This window comes from Nannobrachium achirus (assembly GCF_963921795.1).
Source record: "Nannobrachium achirus genome assembly, chromosome: 8".
In the NCBI taxonomy this organism is placed as follows: Eukaryota; Metazoa; Chordata; class Actinopteri; order Myctophiformes; family Myctophidae; genus Nannobrachium; species Nannobrachium achirus.
Window position 1 is genome coordinate 64,024,654 of NC_137817.1, and position 22,151 is coordinate 64,046,804.

General features: G+C 43.0%; 1 protein-coding gene across 1 annotated transcript in view; it reads right to left on the reverse strand.

Moving 5' to 3' along the window:
- The window catches only part of mlf1 (myeloid leukemia factor 1), a gene marked incomplete at both ends in the record, with an annotated part of 40,644 nt that extends 18,827 nt beyond the window's left edge, over window positions 1–21,817 (reverse strand). The window contains 3 exons of the mRNA XM_080732058.1: window positions 509–592; window positions 19,342–19,495; window positions 21,771–21,817. Of these exons, the coding sequence (XP_080588184.1) occupies window positions 509–592; window positions 19,342–19,495; window positions 21,771–21,817 (285 nt within the window). The remainder of the gene's footprint in view (window positions 1–508; window positions 593–19,341; window positions 19,496–21,770) is intronic.
- Window positions 21,818–22,151: the final 334 nt, after the last annotated feature.

Below are 22,151 nucleotides of genomic sequence, written 5' to 3' on the forward strand. Positions count from 1 at the left end.
TGATTATAAAGCAGCCTTTTTTTCAGACAATCACCGACCTAAAAGTCTTTGCACACTGCTGTGTTTTTCGGGCCGAATATCAGAGTGAATTTCGGAGCGCGTAAATAAAAAAAATCAACCTCACGTTATGTCAATCACGTTTGCACACTGCCGCCCGTTTCGTATTTATTTTCAGACCAGGGTTGATTTTTTTCTGATTTTCGCAGCTGTTGCACTGAGTCCCTTGCTCTCTCTCTCTCTTTCCTCTCTCTCTCCCTGGCTTTTGGATTTCGGATTTCCAAAACGCAGCTTAAGTACAGAGTGAAAGGTCAAGTTTACTACGTTAAGTACTGACGGTTCAAGTGGTTAAATATCTGGAAACACAAATTTAGATGAACCCAAAATACACTGACGATGAAACTAAACTATATGGTATCTATGGGTTGTGGGGGTCCCTGCTTCATCTCTCTCTCTCGACTAAGGGGTCCTTGGCCTGAAAACATTGAAGACCCCTGCTGTAGATACTTACAAAGTTTCTGTTCACGTCCCCCATCCTGCTCTGCCTGTTGAACATCACGTTGTCTATCATGTTGAAGGGGTTCATCATCGTGTCCTGGAACAAAAGATCATGCTATTAGAGAAGATAATGCTATCATGACATTTCACCCTGTAGTAGTGTGATTGACAACGATATCGATCGCAATACCACAATACTTGTCTTTTTTTACAATCATTTATGCCATGCGGCCGTGGAGAATAATGGACTGTCATTGGCTGGAACCCTATGCTTTGTTAACTGGGTTCCCCCAGGGCAGTGGTGTAAAGTAACTAAGTACATTTACTTAAGTACAGTTTTGAGGTAGTTGTACTTTACTTGAGCATTTCCAGTTTCCAATACTTTTACTTCTACTCCACTACATCTCGGATCCAAATATTGTACTTTTACTCCAATCATTATATTATGAAACATACATTAACGACTTAAGCCCTATTTTTTAACTAGGCTATTTGAAAATAGCCGATCTACAAGCTCACAACGCGTCGCATCGCGACGCGTTGTGAGCTTGTAGATCTGCTATTTTCTAACCTTTAGTACTTTTACTTTTTGTACTTTAAGTACATTTTGATGCCAATACTTTCATAGTTTTACTCAAGTACATTTTGAATTCCGGACTTCTACTTGTAACAGAATATTTCTACATTGCAGTATTGATACGTTTACTTAAGAATAAAATGTGAGTACTTTTTCCACCACTGCCCCAGGGGTCTACACTACTCTACAAGCTCACAACATGTCACATCGCAATGTGCTGTGAGCTTGTAGATCTGCTATTCTTGGCAATTGTTTGCCTATTTTAGAATGGATGGATTTGGTGTGTACGTGCGGGCAAGGCTGCATTCAACTGCAAATAAAGTTGGTGCTGGGGCTTTTAATAAATACATGCATGGAGGATGACCCTGGTTATGTTTAGACTAGAGGTGCTGTGCTTAAAGGAAGACTTCCCCTGCTTGTGCTTATGCACCTGTTGTGGTTAAAGTAAGACTTTTGTCAACTGTATCTCCATATAAGGGGTTCTCAATAATGCATGTCTCAATGTGGGGATGTGGATAGCTCTTAACTACCGCCCATCACCAATGGTGGGGATTTCAATCTAATGTAAACGACAGGCTTTCAAATCAGGGAACGTTCAGTTGTTGCTTCGATTAAAAAAAGAAAGCAGCAGTTAAAAATCTAGTAGACATAAATGGACCGTTGACTGGTGATGACTGATACGCGTTCAGAGATAGGGTTGAGAATAGGACATTTTTTTATTTATTTTTTACAACAAGGGTTCATATTTTAGATTGTAATTAGAGAAAAGAAAAGATGAGTGTTAAAATGTTTTCATTTATTTCGATCGTTTTAGTGATTCTGATTTCATGCGTACAAGTGGCTAAATATGTATTTTTAGACACAATAAGCTGGCGATTCCTTTATTACTATTTACAGCAACACTACTAGCCCCCATAAGTCACATCTGCCCATGAAAGATTGTGGTGCATCTTGGGAATGGGCTTATTGTGTCTAAAAAGACATTTAGCCACTTGTACGCATGCCCCCATGAAATCAAATCGCTAAAACGATAGAAAGCAGTAAATTAAAACATTTTAACACTCATCTTTTCTTTTCTCAAATTACAATCAGAAATATGAACCCTTGTTGTGAAAAAACAAAGTTGTCCTTTAAGGCTAGGGTGCTGGGGGGGGGGGGGGGGGGGGGCATCCCTCACACAATAGCAACATCCTCAGTAATCATGTATCTCTTTGGGTATATTGCTATGTACTGTATATCTGTACACTGTGATAGTTAGATTCAACTGAGAGTTCAGCTGCGTGAAAAGAACAGCCGAGAAAGGCTGGAATTATCACCGCGCCACCTGGTCTCTAGGCAACAGCAGCTTTGTAAACAAACACGTGTGATGCGTGTGTCAGGAGGTCGCGGGTGGCACTAAATGTATTCATTCACATCAAACGTTACTGCACGCACCACATGTAAAAACACTCACATCAAAACATGGCATGCACGCAAGACACAAATGTGCCTCCCCAGTAAACCTAATACAGAATTTAATGTCCTGGTATCAGCTGCTGAGACAGTTGGCTGCATAGCTGTGACACTGTGACGTTGTCATTAAACATTAAACCATGATGAAGCTGCCAACTATCCATGGAGGTATCTCTGTAGGCATTTACAGTCTACATGCCTTCAGAGGTACTGTACCTTCATAGACCGTCTCTAGACAGTGCATTTCAGACTGTGTCTTCTATAAAATGGACGGAGGTGCGAGAGACTTGGAAAGTCCTTTGTGCCGGTCGCTCTCAAGCAATACAACGAGACTCATGATGGTCGCTTGCCAAGGCCTAATAGGATTACCTAGGACAACTGTTACCTTGCACTACTGGAACAAAAGTTGTACTGACTCTTACCTCTAACGTACTTTTCCCTGAGAGGGTTGCTGTGGTGTCTTGCTGTGGCTCCCTTTATTGCTTAAAAAAGGAGAATATATATATATATATATATATTCTTGATTTATTTGCACTGACTTTGGTCACTTATTTTCTGGCCCTGCACTATTGGGCTGTGTTAGTTGAACTGAGTACTAATGCTGTGTTGATATGGAGGTGTGATACTTGTGTTGCATTGACTGTTATGTGCACTTTTTTTTGTTTGGCACTGTTTGTTAAGTTGGGCTTTGAGTATAGCTTTTTGTGTGTGTGTGTGTGTGTGTGTGTGTGTGTGTGTGTGTGTGTGTGTGTGTGTGTGTGTGTGTGTGTGTGTGTGTGTGTGTGTGTGAGACGTGTCACTTATGAGCGTTGAATGTTTCGTGGTCACTTTATGTATATATTCTTCTTTTTTGCAATAGCTTTTTGACACTTTTTTGTGCTTGCTCTTTGGACTGTACACTACAGTACTCTTTTTTCTTTTTCTTACTTCTTTGTAACTTGTAACCTTAAACTGCTGTGCTGCCTCTGGGCAACTGAATCTATAAGTCATACTCTAATGTAGGTTAACTAACTGTCACAAAACCATCTTAGTTGACCACTTACAAACCCCAGGATGCATATTCTGAGGGAAAACCTTCGCACGCGAAGCGCTGTAAGCTTGTAGATCTCCTATTTTCTGTGAAGATATTTAATGTAGAGCGGAAACCAAAAGGACACTAGCATATCCACCTGTTTCCGCAAGAATTTACTGTAGAATTATCTGTGGGACACTTCCGGTTAACAGCAGACATACAAGCTCACGTCGCGTCGCAGTTGCAACCACTGTGAGCTTGTAGATCACACTCGGCTGCGACACACGGAAATGCCGGACGTTGGAAACTCGTGGATAGGAGTCCACTTTAAATGGTTAACAAAACAACAAGTCAATGGAATTATTATGATGATGTTAATTAACACGTGAGGCACACACAAAACACTCCAGATCAATGATGATAAATGGGTGGAGACGGGAGTTTGAAACATGCCAGTGTGGGGTGATCATGGAGGGGTTAAATGGAGGAACTCGTGACGTCTGTTTAACTGACCGTTGTCTGAGCGTCAACACTGTTGCCAACAGGTGACCCAGACTGACCGCTCCCCTGAGGAACAGCACAGTAAAACACATCGTTTCTTTTATATATGATTTTTATATCATGGTAAGGTAGACCTCCAGAAAAATCTGATTATGCGATCGCAGAATTTCCCGCATAATCAACCAAATGGTGCAGATTATGCACCATAATATGATATTTCAGAACTACCTGCATATTTCACGGCATAAAATCACATATTTTCGAATATTTCGCATAATTCTCAACTTTCTGCATATTTCGCAAGTCACATTTTTCGCTACTTTCCGCATTTGCCTCAACTTTCTGAAATTTCACCAAATAAAATCCCCCAAAAAACTGCATATTTCATCGCAAAATCAAGGAATTTTGCCCACATAATCAATTATTTTAGTCCACATAATCATGGATTTTTGCCTGCGTTTTTCTGGAGGGTCTAGCAAAGCATACAGTACAGTAGTAGCATTATGGTACTAAACTGTATATCAGGGGTGGCCAAAAGGTAGATTGTGATCTACAGTACCTGTAGATCACAAAGGCTGTGCAGGTAGATCACATGACATATGCCCTAAAAATATATAATTAAAATGTAAAGACAAATATTTATGAACAATTCTGTCACATCTGTCACTTGAATTAAGGTGGCTGATTGATTGACATCCCTTCATGGCTTCTAAAGTAACCAAACCACCCAATGCAATGCTTTGTTTTCAAGAGTCAGTAGCATTACAAATAACCCCAAAAACATACCACTTCCATACAGAATGGGATGACCTTTTTCCCCACTATTTCCCATTTCAAGTGCGTTTTTCTTATATGTAAGGCCAGTGCCGCTATTCCAAATAGCGGCAGGTACATCTTTATTGGGGTGGGTAGATCATGTTGAGCTGGTCATTTTAAAAGTAGCTTTCAGGTAAAAAAAAAAAAAGTGTGGGCACCCCTGCTGTATATCCTTGCTGTCCATATTTAAACTTTTTGTGTCATCATCAGGTGGTCCAGACCTGATCTACATATGGCCCTAGCACCCAGTCCACACCTTCTCTCTCATTTGCATGTTCCCGCCACATTGGCTGGTGCTGTAGCCAATGTGGAGGGCTATCATTATCCTCTCTGTTGTCACAGTTACGCTCCCCAGGCTATGGGATCAGGACTCCACCACACGTCAGGTGTTTGACAATCATACAAGTCCATTTGGTTTCATTTTACACTCTCAAGGGTCCATTTGGTTACCAACTCTCCATCATTTAGCTGGGGACCACCTGGAATCCCCTCAAGGACCACTGGTGGTCCCCAGAGCACTGGTTGAAAACCACTGATATACTGTAAGAGCGTCACAAAAAAGGATGAAAAGTAGCAGATCCACAAGCTCAAAACACTAAGCGACGCGCTTTAAGCTTATACGGTAGATCTGCTACTTTTGGAAATACGAGGTTTCCAAAACTACAGAGACGACGTATGGCCACACATACACAACAGAAACAAAGGGTTCACTTCCTTTCCAAGTGAGTGAAAGGGTGGAGCTTCCCATGCTTAAGGCAAAACCACATCACGTGCTGTCATTCAACTTGTCTTCTTTAGTTTTTTGGGTGTGCCATTTCTAAAGCCTTTATTAGATAGTAGTATAATAATAGAGAAGAAGAAATGTTGAGAAAGAGAGTAGGGGAGTGTTATTTAGTAAAAGCCAGACCGTTTAATGGTCTCGCGGAGACCCGATGATCAGGCATTGTGCCCTAACCAATTGGAGCTCGGGTCACCGGCCGGTCGCCCCAAACTTTGACAGATTTGTTGTCTTGGCATGTGTTTGGTCACAAAGGAGCGTCACAAGGGGGGGGGGAAGTGAGACTGAGTTATTAGGGCCCAAGGTGGAGGGGCCTTAACTATGTTATACTTTAGCCTTTGAAAAATAGCAGATATACAAGCTCACAGCAAGCTTGTATATCTATTTTTGAAAAGTCGTGAAAATATGTGCAAGTCTTTGAATATATGTATTTTTTAAGCGAACATTTGTAACTCAAACATTGCTTCTGGGGGGTCCCTGGAACGCCATCAGTGCATGAATGTGTATGTGAATGTGTGAATGGCACTATATAAATGCACAAGTTACCATTTTACTTGCAGACACTGTTGTGTGACATAGTAGTTGGCGTTGCACTAACACAGATGCTCACAATAAAACTATTACAATTGGCTTTTAGCAGACGCTCTTGTCCAGAGCAACTTATATGTGAGTGTGAGATGAGAGATATAAGCATGAATTCTATGTTAAAGTTAAATAGTCACATACGCAAGTAGAGTGAAAAAATAGAACAACGAATGCCTGGAAGAAACTAGGATACCTCACACAAACATGGCAGCACAGTCCTCTAGCAAATTCACCAGAGTCACGTACACGATTTGCACATGTTGTTTTGTCAGCGCGCGGTTCCCTTTCTCCTCAAGGCTTTGTTCTTAGGTCGTCTTACAGCGGCTCAGTAAAGCCCTTGACACACTTCCACGGAACTGTGTCGGCCCTCTGCCTCTGGCAAGGCCTTGAACTTGAGCAGGGAGCAGGCACGTGCACACATAGACATCAAAGGGGGCTTGAGCCCCTGCCCTTTTACCCGCCCGTAAAAAGTGCCCTCTCCAGACCATGAATGCAGTTTTTACTGTGGTGAAAGAAATGCAAATGCCCTTCTTTCCATGCCATACCTGAAGGCAGCATTCAAGGGAATTGCCTTAATTGTCCAAACTCTCCTGAACTTGAATGCAAGCATCTTATGTTGAAAGAATTGCCCTCACTGTGTAGAAAGTATTGACTTGATTATGCTTAGTTCAGTGTGGTAATCACACACCTGAAAATAGCCGGCCTCCAAGCTCACAACTACGTCACAGCGCGACACGTTGTGAGCTTGGAGGTCTGCTACACTTTCACATTTCAGCCCCTGCCTCTCTGACATTCTCTGCACGTCCCTGTTAAGCAGAGTCGTGTGTGGTGGACCGAAGAGGAGGAGGAGGAGGAGGATGACCAGCGATGGTGATGAAGAATACCGTCCTTCATCCAGAGCCTCCCGTTCGCCCGAACAAACCCCTTGGGGTGTTTACGACCTCCAAGCCCCGGGATAAGCATGTCACTGTAGCATGCGTGTGTGTGTGTGTGTGTGTGTGTGTGTGTGTGTGTGTGTGTGTGTGTGTGTGTGTGTGTGTGTGTGTGTGTGAGGGGGGGTCCAGGCATTGTGCGTAACCAAAGGTTAGTGAATGACTTGTGTTCCAAGTGTAATTGGGTCGCGTTGCCAGGGATTAACGCAGGCTCAACACCGAAGCCCAGCTTCATTCTAGGAAGGAAGGAATGGGCCGGACCATGCATGCATGCGGCCCCGGACGGGAAGGGACCAGGGACCTGACGTGTTGAGAGGTGGAGGGGGGTTCACCGAAGTCGAATATTCCCTTATTTTTCTTTTTTCATTGTTTTCTTTTAAAAAAAATATATACTTTATGAAGCTTGGCTAGATAGGAAGTCATAAGAATGAGTTGTCAATGCCCCTGGTGGATGAGTTGGTTAATGCTCTATACCAGGGTTTCTCAAACCTTTTTAGGCTGTGACCCCCAAAATAAACATATTTGAACTGGGGACCCCCACCCTGACAAGCACTTGGAATTGTAGGTATTACATTTAATGTGACTCGGTTCCACAGATAAATATTGTGAAAATAGCAGATCTACATGCTCACAACGCCTCGCAACGCGAGGCGTTGTGAGCATGTAGATCTGCTATTTTCACAATGTTCGCCTCTTGCTTACTTAATATTTGAGAGTTTGGCCAGTCCTGTCGAATATTCGACTATTCGAATACTTTGAGGTCGAATAATTCGAATACTAAAAAATCACTATTCGTGAATGCCCTAGTGTGGGGTAGGTGTGTAACGATATAGTAACTGAATCGAAAAAACGATTTTAATTTGCAATGATCTACTATATCGTTTGCAAAATCTAAATATCGTACCGTTTTGGCTTTGTATCGTATCGTATCATTTTAAAATGCGGTAATCGGTATTGAATCGTTTTGCAAAGCAAATAATTGATTGTATGGAAACTAAGTATTTCTGCCTTGTATCTGGCAATTTTAAGAGGGAAAATGAAAAAGAGGGGTCTAATTACCTTTCCATTCCATATAGCTACTCTTGGTCAATCCATAAATGTCAAGGTAGGTTTGTCCATATGTGTTGAAATATAATGTCCATGTATTTGCTAGATAATCACAGCGTTTACTTCCATAATAATAGGTTTTTTACACGTTTTACACAGATTTCATTTCTTTGTTAAATAGTTACTATATATCGATTTTAAATCATTGAATTGAATCGTATCGTATCGCCATGAATGAACCAATATCGTCCATGTATCGTATCGTTAACCATGTATCGTGTGGGGTGTGTGTGTGTGTGTGTGTGTGTGTGTGGTGGGGGATGTGTGTGGCGCAATGGAGAGTCCAAAGCTGCCATCTCAGCCATTTGCAAAGGTCACGCTGATGTAGAAAACGCTCGCTGCGTGTCGTTCCGTGTACATATCAAGCCTTGTGGCCAATTATATCTCCGGGAGGCATCTATCAACTAATAAATGCCGCTTACATTTCTGCCGGCGGTATTTTTAGCTTGGACCGAGGCGAGGAGAGTGCAAAATATGGAGCGTGGACTCACTGGTCTTTTGAACGCATTATTTTAGGCTACTGCAGCTTTGTTCTCGCTCTCCAACTCTCGTCACTTTTTTTTCCTGCCCTCCCCACCTCTTCTTCCCATGTTCTTTCTCGTTGGGGAGACTGAGACTGCCTTCGCCTTTAACGGAGGTGATAATAGCTCCCATCACGGGGGGGGGGGGGGGGGGGGGGTGTTGGTTTCTAGGAACTGGGGACGTCACTAGGGAGATAGCGGCTCACTGCTGAGGAATGAGCTAAAAGCCATCAGAGAGATACAGAGGGGTCGCTGGAGTAGTTACGTGCAATGACGGCTGACAGAGCCGAGTTTGGTTCTTAAAATAAAGTGGCAGTTATGACGAGAGAGAGAGAGAGAGAGAGAGAGAGAGAGAGAGAGAGAGAGAGAGAGAGAGACTCAGAGAGAGAGAGAGAGAGAGAGAGAGAGAGAGAGAGAGAGAGAGACGGGATGTATAAATGTGTTAAAATGTGTGTTTAAACTCATTTGAACATGAGTTCACAAATTAGCTTACCTGCACAGCAAGAAGAACTAATGATTAAAAGAAAGAGTCTAGGAAGGCACACAGCCAGTCTAGTGAAGAGAGTCCCTCTGCTTATTGCAGGAAGCCTGATGGATACTCTGTGGTAGTGGTACGACAAACAAATCAGTCGTTTGCAGCAAGCGAGTATAAATCTACTTTAACAGTCCTATCCTGGTCATTATCGTTTCACTGATTGCGGCGAATGCTCTCAGAAGTTTGGCCAAACTCACAACCGAGGATGGCATTTGGAGAGCTGATGTTACATGCATGGGACTGCTTCCAGTCACATCAAAGCATCGACCGGGCACCAGTGATGCGGCCAGTTGATAACCACCAACGCCCTATACGCATGTCGTCGTGTGACGAATAGTTGCGACCGGTAGGTCGCAAGTTACTATGAAAATCTCCACCGACTTTAAGTCAGACTGTCACGTCACGTCACACTTTTGCCCCTACTCTTATCTCTGGCACCGTTGCCCCTATCCATGCCAAACTTTGCACACAAACTCCTTGGATGGCAAATCACAACCTCCACCCCTGATTTCTCACATGGCCCTCTTCTAGCGCCACCATCAGGCCGATTCTTGCAAAACACATTTTTGGACACTGCTCCTACAGATTTTGGTCTAAAATCACGCAAAGCGGTACACAGTATCTCCAAAGTCATGTCATCAGCATGGATCTGTCCCATTTTCCATATTCCCTCCTGATTGGCTACGACTGCCTTCTAAAGTTTGTGCATGCGACGTGATGGTCACTTATCTCCCGATTAGAAATAGCTGGTGTTTAAGATCCCAACACATCGCATCGTCACACGTTGTGAGCTCGTAGATGGGACACGCGTTCTATTTTCCATTTCCTGACATTCAAGGCTTCTTGCCCAACAGCGACAATTTGAACATTGCGGGACACAACAAACCGTGTTGTGGGACGTTGTCCTGCAATCCGTCCAGAGAGACCGCTGGAACATCGTGCCATAAACCTGTGTGACTAATAACGGAGGAGGGGTCGACCCGACGCGACGCCTCAGACGTCTGGAAAGCAGATCCGGGCGAGAGGGTCACTGCAAAACACTGAAATAGGCCTGATGTGCTTTAGCAACAGCACTGCCAGGGGCGTCACACCAAATTATGGGCCCTGGGTACAAGGATTCACTGCGGGCCCCCCATGAATGTTAACTATTGAAAAATAGCAGATTATACAAGCTCACAGCGCGGCACCGAGTGCCGCGCTGCGAGCTTGTATATCTGCTATTTTTGAAAAAATCAGGAACATGTGTGCAAGAAACCTATGTCAAGGACCCCCAAGATGATATGTATTTGGCCACGGACCCCGATCTCAAAATATTTAGTTCCAGGGACCCTCAGAAGCGAAATTTGAGTTAGAAATGTTCGCTTAAAAAATACATACATTCAAAGATTTTCACACATTTTCACAACTTTTCAAAAATAGCAGATCTACAAGCTCGCAGCGCGGCACTCGGTGCCGCGCTGTGAGCTTGTATATCTGCTATTTTTCAATAGATAAAGTTATTAGGGCCCCTCCACCTTGGGCCCCAGTAACTCAGTCCCACTTTCCTACCCCTTGTGACGCCCCTGAGCACAGACACCACAAGTCTAGCTCTGTACAATCCTCCTCCCAGCCCAAGACAGTGCTGCTCACCCCGCTAAGAATAAAACACTATCATCTGAAACCATATCTCACCCTCTATTTAGAAACAACTTGGACGTCCCGAAATGCGATAAGGCCTGTAGGCTATTTGGGGGAAATCTCGGCTAAAACGAGTACGACATGGCCAAAAAACAATCTGTAATAGCTCCACGGCTGTAACGCAGTGTTCCCACGAGCGGTGAGAAAGCGACAGGCTTTTCTAAGTCATTTTCAATGAAAGCGAAGCAGCCACATGAGGCGACAAAATGAGGCTGCCGAAGCTATAAACTAAAATCACATTCGTTAGCGGGCTATAGCTAATGTGTGCAATTTGGAAACAAGTGTTAACCTAGTTCATCCACCAACTCAGACGAACAAAACGCTTGACCCAAAACACAGTCACCCTGGGCACGAATCCGGCGACCTTGGAACGGTCTTTACCTGGTATTCTGTAACCCCACTATGCCTGAACCTAACCTTAGTCAAGAACACAAGAACTGCCCCAGCATACGGTCGGTGGACAAAGATGGGGCGAGAGTGTTTTGGGGTGAGTCTTCCGGTTACCACTCAGACAAGGAGGTCTGTCTCTGGGTTTTATGAATATTGAACCAATGAAAAATAGTAACAAGAGCTGGTTGTGACGCGATAACTACATTGGATCCATAGGAGCACAGGTTCTTTTTTCCATTCCTTGGAAAGCTAACTAAACCTTTTTGGAGATGGGCCACGCGGTTTCCGCCCGACAATGTCCAGCAAACCGACACAAGGATCTGAAAATGTTCAGCGCTATGTGGCCAATGTGTGCGTGTGTGTGTGTGTGTGTGTGTGTGTGTGTGTGTGTGTGTGTGTGTGTGTGTGTGTGTGTGTGTGTGTGCTATGTGTGTGCATTGTGGCTTGATGCATGTTTGCATGTCTGCGTGTACATGTATATTTGGACTAAATGAAACATATGTTTGTCGTGTGCGTATGTACAGTATGTATGTACTGCGTGTGTGTGTATGCGCGCGCGAGCATGTGTGTGTGCATGCGTGCATTAGTGGGTGCATCATGTGCTTGCATAGTTTCAAGTGCACAAGTGTGTGTGTGTGTGTGTGTGTGTGTGTGTGTGTGTGTGTGTGTGTGTGTGTGTGTGTGTGTGTGTGTGTGTGTGTGTGTGTGTGTGATATTGGAGAGCAGCATGGGGTGAGCTGTCTGTCATCTAACTAGTAACCATCAACACGGTGCCAAGACACTGCCTGCCAAACAGATGGAGCTACACTACAGTACACACACCAGCAACCACTGAACACCCATCACACTCTACTTCAGGGGTCTTCAACAGGGGGTCCTCAGAGTTAATATAGCGGGTCCTCCAAATCTTTGTGAGGTAGAATTATCTATCTTATTTTTTTATAGAAACCACTTGAACCCTATTGTCCTTATTCTGAGAACTTTAGCCGAAAATAGCAGATCTACAAGCTCACAACGCCTCGCGCTGCGAGGCGTTGTGAGCTTGTAGATCGGCTATTTTCGGCAAAGAGGTTTGGTGTAGAGGGGAAAAAGAGCAGACCGAGTACAGATTGAAAGGTCAGGTTTAGTAAGTATTGACGGTTCAAGTGGTTAAATATCTGAAAACACAAGTTGACATGAAGATAAAATACACTGATGATTGTGCCGTCAAACAATGAAACTATATGTATCTATGGGTTGTGGGGGTCCCTGCTTCATCTCTCTCTCGACTAAGGGGTCCTTGGCCTGAAAACATTGAAGTCCCCTGCCCTACTTGATCATAGTACAGTGTCACACAAAAGCATCAAAAGTAGCAGATCCACAAGCTCAAAACACGGTGCAAAGCGACACTTTTCGAGCTTGTAGATCTGCTACTTCTACCTTTTGGACACATGAGGTTTCCACCTGACAGACATGTTATGCCAAATATCTCAATATAGTGATACAATATACAATATGACAATGTGTTCATATTTATTGCGACCGTAGGTCAAAGTTTACTATGAAAACCGGCACATCCTGTCCGTCAGTAAGTCAGTCAGTCAGTCAGTCAGTCAGTCCGTAACGCCTCAATGTCTATAGCTGACCTGTTCTGACATCACATTGTTGACTGAATGACCAAGACAGCCTGTTCTGGCAATCATAATATGGAGATCCCTGATGTCATCAATATTAAGCCAATATTTGGCAATGCCCATATATGGACGGTCCATATGGCCAAGACAGAATTAATTTGCAAATCAAGACTGCTGACTATCATCACCTGGATCTCCATATATGGAGCTGGTCAATACCTCTACGTTTAAAGCAGTTTCATGTCATGAAAGGTGCTATACAAATAAGGATTCTTATTACCAGTAAAACTCCCTAATCGGGAGATAAGCGACCGTCAGGTCACATACACAAACTTTAGAAGGCAATGGTAGCCAATCAGGAGGGAATATGGGAAATGGGACAGATCCATGTTGATGACATGACTTTAGAGATACTGGGTACCGCTTGTAGGAGCAGTGTCCAAAAATGTGTTTTGCATTAATTGGCCTCATGGTGGCGCTAGAAGAGGGCCATGTGAGAAATGAGGGGTGGAGGTTGTGTTTTGGCAGCCAAGGAGTGTGTGTGCAAAGATCGGGGCAACGGTGGCGGAGATATGAGTAGGGCAAAAGTGTGACGTGACGTGTGACGGACAGACAGACAGACAGACTGACAGCCGGCGGAAGGTTTCTGACTATTTGCAGCCAGTGGGTGGGTTGTGCACCTAGACTGAAGCGGTCTGGAGGAACTCCTCTCTATAAAGACTTTTAACACACTTAGCACCACTCTGGCAACCACCACGGCTGAGAACCAACACACCACTGTTAAGTGTGTGTGTGTATGTGTGTGTGTGTGTGTGTGTGTGTGTGTGTGTGTGTGTGTGTGTGTGTGTGTGTGTGTGTGTGTGTGTGTGTGTGTGTGTGTGTGTGTGTGTGTGTGCGCCGCGCGCGTGTGCCCGTGCATGGACACAGGGATCAGGTTCAGTGGACTAAGCTCAGTGGTTTGCTGTGACGATCCGTTTGCAGCTCTACACCGTGTATTTTAACAGACGGTATTCTGCTTGTGGTTTGTGACTGCAGCGGGTTGGGTTAGCAGAGACTTCCAGGTGTTTCAGATACAGTGTGTCCAATAAAGAAACCTCTCTCTCTCTCTGTCTCTCTCTCTCTCCCCCAAAACACAAACATGTTGCACCTGTGCCTCTTCTCCTCCCCCATGGTCCTCATCTCAAGGAGACACAAGGCTCATGCTGTCCTACTCTAATGACCATTTGGCACAAACATGGGGATGAATTCATTCCACTATTATGCCACCAAAATGCAGTGGTGGCATAATAGTGGAACTGAAAATTGACTCCTTGAACCCTAACGTCCATATTCGGAGAACTTTAGCCAAAAATGGCAGATCTCAAAACGAGGCGTTGTGAGCTTGTAGATCAGATTTTTCAGCAAAGAGGTTTGGTGTAGAGGGGAAAAAGAGCAGACTTAAGTACGGAGTGAAAGGTCAAGTTTATTAAGTATTGACGGTTCAAGTGGTTAAATATCTGAAAACACAAATTGACATGAATCCAAAATACACTGATGATTGTGCTGTCAAACAATAAAACTATTGAATCTATGACATGGTTGTGCTTCATCTCTCTCTCAACTAAGGGGTCCTTGGCCTGAAAACGTTGAAGACCCCTGTCCTACAGTACCAACAGGCACCAACAAGTGTGACTCCCAACACTCCTTCAAAGCTGCCATAAAAGTGCACCTGTCTGCAATTTGCAACAAGTCCTCTAGCAAGCCAAAATAAATTACCCCCAATGTTTTTCTGTAAATATACTTTTACTGCTCCTAGTAATGATGATCTCTTGTATAGTATTGTATGTCTTTATATGTCTTGATGAATTGAATGCATAGGAACACAATGGAAACACGCCCTCAGGGCTTTTTGTGTTATCCTTTTAGTGTTATTGTGTAACTGTACCTTTTGCAAACTGTTAATAAAGTATTCAATGAATCAATCAATCAATCAATCAATCAAAGAGCTCTCCCTCACTTTGCAGAGAAGAACCCTCCCTCTCCTCCTATGGATGGGACGATAAGCGATATTCTCGTTTATCGTGATAAAAAACACTCACGATAATCGTATCATGGAGATTTAATTCATCGTAATATCGTCCTCTATCATGCACTGCGTTCAATTCACCTTTTATTTGCCGAGCTGCATATCCGGTACCACCTTAAACCCCCTATAATTGGTAAAGTACTTATAATATACGTACTTGATAGTCTTTTTTTCCCCACTCTCTATCAAATGTCTTTGGCAAAAAATACCCGATCTGCAAGCTCACAACGTGTTGCGACACGTTGCGACGCGTTGTGAGCTTGTAGATCGGTTATTGTTTGGCACATGTTCCGCCCCAGGATAATGGCTTTTGATTATCGCGATAATATCGTAAATTTCTTTGGTCACAATAATCGTGGTATGAGATTTTCATATCGTCCCATCCCTCCTCCCTCCGCCACAGACCACTCAGCTCACCCTGCACAGATCCAGTTCAGACACTTTCACTGGGGCCACTCTTAGCGTTACCCAACACCTCAGATCCTTTCAGCCTGAATTAGTCAATGACATGATGGCTAATAAAGAGGACAGAGAGAGAGAGAGAGGCTGGCTGCAGGCCAGCCAGGCCCGGTTCTGTTCTGATGAGTGTGATTAACAAGGATGAATATGCAGGTCATCACGAGGTAAGGAGATTAAGAGTGGGACACGTGGGACTGCGTTAAAACAGGCCAGGACAGATGACCACCCACCAGCTGGGGCATGTGGATCTGGAGAGGTGTGTGTTTGTTGTGTGATAGGCGTTGAAAAGGACCTGATGAACAAGTGCATGATTGTACCGGGAACTCTGAGGCAATTGTAGGAAGATTAAAAATAGCACATGAGTAAATGTCTTGCAATATATGGTGGTGGTGGATGAAACAAGTAGATGATCATTACTTTTCCTAAACATAAATACAAGCATACTGTATGTACTATATTTGAGTTAACAAAGATCAAAGGTGGTCACGCACTTCCACGAACCATTTAAAGGCAGGTGCTGCTGTGCTCCAAAGAACATATCGGGCGGAAAAGGTCTCCAGATCCACAAGCTTGTAGATCTACTACTTCTGATGCCTATGTGTGTTCAAGTATAGTGCGTTAATTTACAAAAAAAACTACGTTAGAATATGAAGGTTTCTGCCCGACAAAAGGCAGAAAAAGAGTTAGCACACCGTAGCTCCCTACAGGGGGTGGAGGAAGTGGCCAGGGTGCGTACAGCTAGGAAGCTGGTCGTCATCTTGAATACTCCTCCCATCCCCTCTACCCTGAGATCTTCGGTTACTGGAGTAAGAGAGGAAACAATTGTTTCCGCTACCCAGGACGGAGGTACGAGAGACTAGGAAAGTCCTTTGTGCCGGCTGCTCTCAAGTAATACAACGAGACACATAATGGTCGCTTGCCAAGGCCAATAAGGATAACCTATAGGACAACCTAGGACAATTGTTATCTAACTCAACTGGAACAAAAGTTGTACTGACTCTGACCTCTAAATACTTTTCCAGGGAGGGTTATTTGTGGCGTCTTGCCTGGCACCCTTTCCTGCTTTTTTTATTCTTGATTTATTTTCACTATGGACACTTATTTTTGGCCCTGCACTATTGGGTTGTGTTGGTAGAATTGAGTACTATTTCTGTGTTGACATGGCGGTGAGATACTTGTGTTGCACGGACTAGCATTGACATCCATCCCTCCCTCCCTCTTCTATGACTTTATTGTGGTGTCTGCGATAAACAAGTTTGGAGAAACAATGCTCTGACACACAGTCTGAAGAAAGAGCATTGTTCCTCCAAACGTCACTTGTTCTTGAGGATATACAATGAAGTCATAGACGAGGGAGCTACAGCTCTTTTTCTGCCTTTTCAACATAAATTGATAACCTCCAATTAACTGTTACACCGCTATTCCCCTACCTGAAACAGTGGTAATTTGTAAATTTGATTTTGTTTTTACTTGAATAAAGATAAACATGACAACTAGACCAACTGGATGTGATGTTATTTAGACAGCAGCTCAGCTCTGAGCACAACAGATGGGGCCTGTTGGTGTGAATGTGAGAGAGTAACATGTACTGTTATGTGCAGGGCTGGTAGAAGCATTCAGATGATGTAAAGAAGCTTAAATAAATTGTTTACTTGAGTAAAAGGTACTGGCATCAAGTTTTTCAAAGGAATTCCATTAAAAAAAGAAAATAGTAATAATTAGAGGGGGAAAAGTATGTTTAAAGGAGTAGTTCACCCCCAAAATGACTTTTGTTCTATTGATTACTTATGCCATGCCAAAATATTATTGAACTTATTATTGAATTATGGAAAGTCTCCATAATTCAATAATAAGTTCAATAATATTTTTTGGTTTTGGTCGCATTACTAAGACAATAATTGGGTTACAAAAGAATGTGCCCCCATTGATTCCGGATGGGGACCCAATGCATTTGGGTAAGGGGAATCAATGGAGGGGTACATTTACTATAATCAAAATGTTCTCTTAGGAATGCGACAAATACAAAAAATATATATTATTGAACTCAAGTGTCCATGGCAAGATTAATCAAGAAAAAGAAAAGTCATTTTGGGGGTGAACTACTCCTTTTAGAAGTAGTAAAAATAGCAGTTATAGCTATTTTCCCTCACTAATTCCTGGGCAAACGTCAAATTTCTCTTTTTAGGTCTCGAGCTATAACATGTTTTGTAATCACTGACGTACAGTAGCCTACTTTATATACTGTACGTGTCTCCATAAAAAAGCACTAGTGTGTCAGTGGAACAATGCACTATAAATAGCAGCTCCTCAGAGCTCCATATAGAACCCGTCCAGAGAGGCCAAGAGGGTTGCCCTGCTCTGCAGTGCTCATACCTCGCTAAGAGGGGTTTCAGTTACGCTGCCAGCAAGGCCGCTTGCCACTACGACCCCAATAAACCCTGCCCTCTCTCTCTCTCTCTCTCTCTCTCTCTCTCTCTCTCTCTCTCTCTCTCTCTCTCTCTCTCTCTCTCTCTCTCTCTCTCTCTCTCTCTCTCTCTCTCTCTCTCTCTCTCTCTCTCTCTCTCTCTCTCTCTCTCTCTCTCTCTCTCTCTCTCGTGCATGGGGCCGTGGCTACTAACAGACATGTGGCACACAATTTGACTCTAGGGCCAGTAAAAACTGTCCTTTTTGTCACAGGATGACGAGACACTAGAACATCTATGGTTAAGGTGCCCAAGGCTTGGTAGTCTGTTTGCGCTGCTACAGGGATGGGTTAGTGAAGTGCTAAGTGATGAAATGTTTATATTTGGGCCAAAGTATAAAGCATCACAAAAGATACCAGTGGGATTACTAAACTTTTTGGTTGCACAAGTAAAAATGAGTAACTGGCTTTCTAGCAGGAACGAAATCCAGGGAGTAGGGTCAGTTGAAGCAAACCTCGTTTTGCTTCTACTCCCAGAGTTTTCCTACTGCAAAATGATTTCCCGTCTGGAAGAATTTGTTGATATGTGGGGGCAAGAGGATGTCCTGTGCAGTATTGATCAAGAGTCATTGGTCTTGGCTTTTTAGAAGAAAAAAAAAACGAACTAACTTTTGTGTTTCGTGTTTTTTTTTTTCATGTTTTTCCCGTACATTTTAACACCCTACTTGATCATACTACAGTGACAGACAAAAGCATCTAAAGCAGCAGATCTGCATGCTTGAAACGTGTCGCGATCCTGAAAGGTTACAGTTTGGACATATGAGGTGTCCCCCCGAAAAGCTATTTCGTGCCACACTGCCATACGACTAGATGTGAAATAGAGCATTTATATATATACGAAAATAACGAAATAAATAAATGTATAAAGATGCAATACGGAGATACAAGGTTTCTGCCAGACAGTCAGTGATATGCATGTATTGTACAGTATGTATGTATGTAGGTCAGTCAGTTCCAGGTTACATGTATAGACCAAACATATACCCATGATGACAGACACGCAGGCACGCACGCACATACTCACAAACACACACGATGACCTGCACACAACAACAAGATGGAGAACAGATTGGCTCGTCTGTGCAACAGACTACATGAAAAAGCACATTCGATACACTTTTAACCCATTAAATGTATAGAATATAGCAACTGAATATAGGTCAGAATTTAGAAGGCACTTTTGGAATCGGCCTCAGGTCTAAATGGGCATTTTTATCTCCTGTGAATTAAGGTCCTTTGAATTGAATTGAATTGAATTGAATTGAATTGAATTGTGTGTGTGTGTGTGTGTGTGTGTGTGTGTGTGTGTGTGTGTGTGTGTGTGTGTGTGTGTGTGTGTGTGTGTGTGTGTGTGTGTGTTCTCACCCTGTGCTCGTCCCTTGGCGCAGGGCGCGCGCCGCGGTGCCCGTGCCTCCCTGCGTCCATCAGGCTGGGCATCATGAAATGCCCGCCAAACGGGTCCGAGAAGCTCCGCATCATCTGCCTCATGTGGTCATTGTGAGCCCGGAACGGATCGCCCCTGCAGCGGAGAGGAGAGAGGATAACACACACATCTGGTTAGGATGATGAGGATGAGTACTGCTTAGAGCAGTTAGTAGTCCCCAGCCTTTTCTGGCTGTGACCCCCTGAATAATAATAACTAGAAAATCGCGGCCGCTAACGCGGCCGCTAATATCTAGAAATCGCACGCTTCGCGTGCTCACATGCACACACGCACAACTGCTCCAAGCCATGTTGCCCACCAAAAGCACTGTTTCTTCATGTATTTTGTGTGTGTGTGTGTGTGTGTGTGTGTGTGTGTGTGTGTGTGTCGTAATGTCTGCACTACACTGTTCCTGCCACCAGGGGACACAGTAGGCCTACTACACTCGTAAGTACACTGCAGCGTGGAACTATTTGTAAGTCTGTGTTTCGGCCGGAAGGTTTATAATGGACGTACTATGATGTAATTCGCGTCATAGCATTAAATTATTGTTTTGTTTAATTGTACATCGTGCAAGTACAATACGTTCAGGGAAAGCAGCTAGGAATGTAGGGGGGAAATGCAGCGATGTATGTGTGAAAGGAGGAATCTGTAGAAGCAGTGGTGTGAGAGTCTATCAATGACATGCTTAAACAACACCAGGAGCTGGCCTGTCTATTATAGTAGAAAGATATTTGAACTGGGGACCCCCCCACCCTGACAAGCACTTGGAATGGAGGAGTTGAGGTGTTCAATTTTGAAATCATGTGGGGACCCCCTTGGCCCACAGGTTGAGAACCACAGAATGAGTGAAGGGAAGGTGGAGGAAGAGGGAGAAAGATGGAAAGAGTCTCACCACCAAGCATTCTGTATTCCTATCTAACCACTTTGGCTTTAAACCTTGGCTAAAATAGCAAAAAGTGCAGATCTACAAGCTCACAACATACACTAATGGACTTAAATGGTTGACATGGTATTTGTATCTTGTTTAATTTGTTTGAATTTTCTTGTTTGAATTTCAAGTCACAAAAGACTCCTCTACAAGCAAGCTGAAATAAACTGTATGACAAGCCGTGATGAGGCCATTCAATATGAACCACATTGAGTTAGCCACAGGCAGGACTTAACTAGCCCACAATAAAATATTCTCTGAAAAAAAAAAAAAAAATATTTACAAAGCTACTAGTCTTCTATATTTGTTCATGTTGTGACTTCAACTCAGTCCTCATGCAAACAGAAATGTATCGTATGATCTAATCAGGTACTACACAGTCTACTTCAAATGTCTATAGTAATTACAGTATAGGCCTATAATAGGCTACTAATAGCCTACTACTGGCTACAGTACTAGATTCTAGTACAGTAGCCATATGCTCTATACTAGAGATATCCAGTGTATTTGTATAGCCTACCCTTTAGAAGTGGATGCATAGAATACAATTGCTTTATGATGTTGTTCAGACACATTGGAGCATTGGCTTTGATATTATATCAAAATACATTATTATAACCTATCATAATATCCTGCAGAAGGAGAACTCATCTGACTCATCAGAAACTCTAATAGTGAGCATGAACTTACTGGTCTGTCTGTAATAGGATGATGTAAGGTAATTAGTGGTGGCTAAATAAAGTCTATATGTAATGCAGCATTGGTAACTACTTCATCTCATACTACAATCATTTGCAGTACTCTGTTGTCAGTGTTGGGCAGTAACTAATTACTAGTAATACATTACTGTATTAATACGTTGCCCAGTAACGAGTAGTGTAAAACAGTAATATTATACCATATTACTTATTTACTTTGTAAAAAATAGAATGGTGGGCTGTCTTTTGAAAACATTTAGTTTAACAGTTCAAGAGCAATTGCTGCTATATTGTATAGCCATTTGGCCGATTGGTGACTCTTATCATGATTATTATTACAATAATTTGATTCAGTTCTAAAAGGAGCTGGCTAAACAGACTGTGTTGTTGTACATCTCTTCTTCTTTTTTTCTTGCTGGTAATACAATATTATTACTTTTTTAAGGAATATGTAATAAGTAACCTATTAAGTAACCTATTGCCAAACACTGTTATTAGCAATAGGATACTTTAAACAATACTATATGAATTGGTTGATTTTTTTGTATTCAACTCAGTCAGAAGCAAATTGGAAGCTATAAGTGATTTGATTGATTGATTGATTGATTGATTGATTGATTGATTGAATACTTTATAAACATTTTGCAGATTGTACAGACTAGGTAAAGTTTACAATGCTTGTAATTAAAACAAATGGTGACTCTTTCAATAAACAAAGTAAGAGACAGGCTTGTATACTCACGAGAAGAAGGGGTCCTCATCAAAGTCTCTGATTAGGCTGTTAAACATATTTCCAGATTGAAGTGAGTTTCCCAAGCACGATGAAACAGAACAGCCTAAATGAAGCCCTCACAGTCACAGCAGCAGTGAATTCAAGTCCAGACTGCAGTGATGACCAAAGCAGAACAGTCCAGAAACACAACTCTCACTACTCTAGTGTCTGCAGCTTGTCAAGTGTCAACCATGCACTATAGGAGGCTCCCAGTCGCTTCTGACTGGGTCTACCCCGAACCATGTGACCCCAAACACCAGCCTCTGATTGGACAGCTATTCACAGCTTCTTTCTGAACAGGTTCTGTCAGCAGCAAATGTTTACGTGTGGCTGCCATGACAACACCAGGAG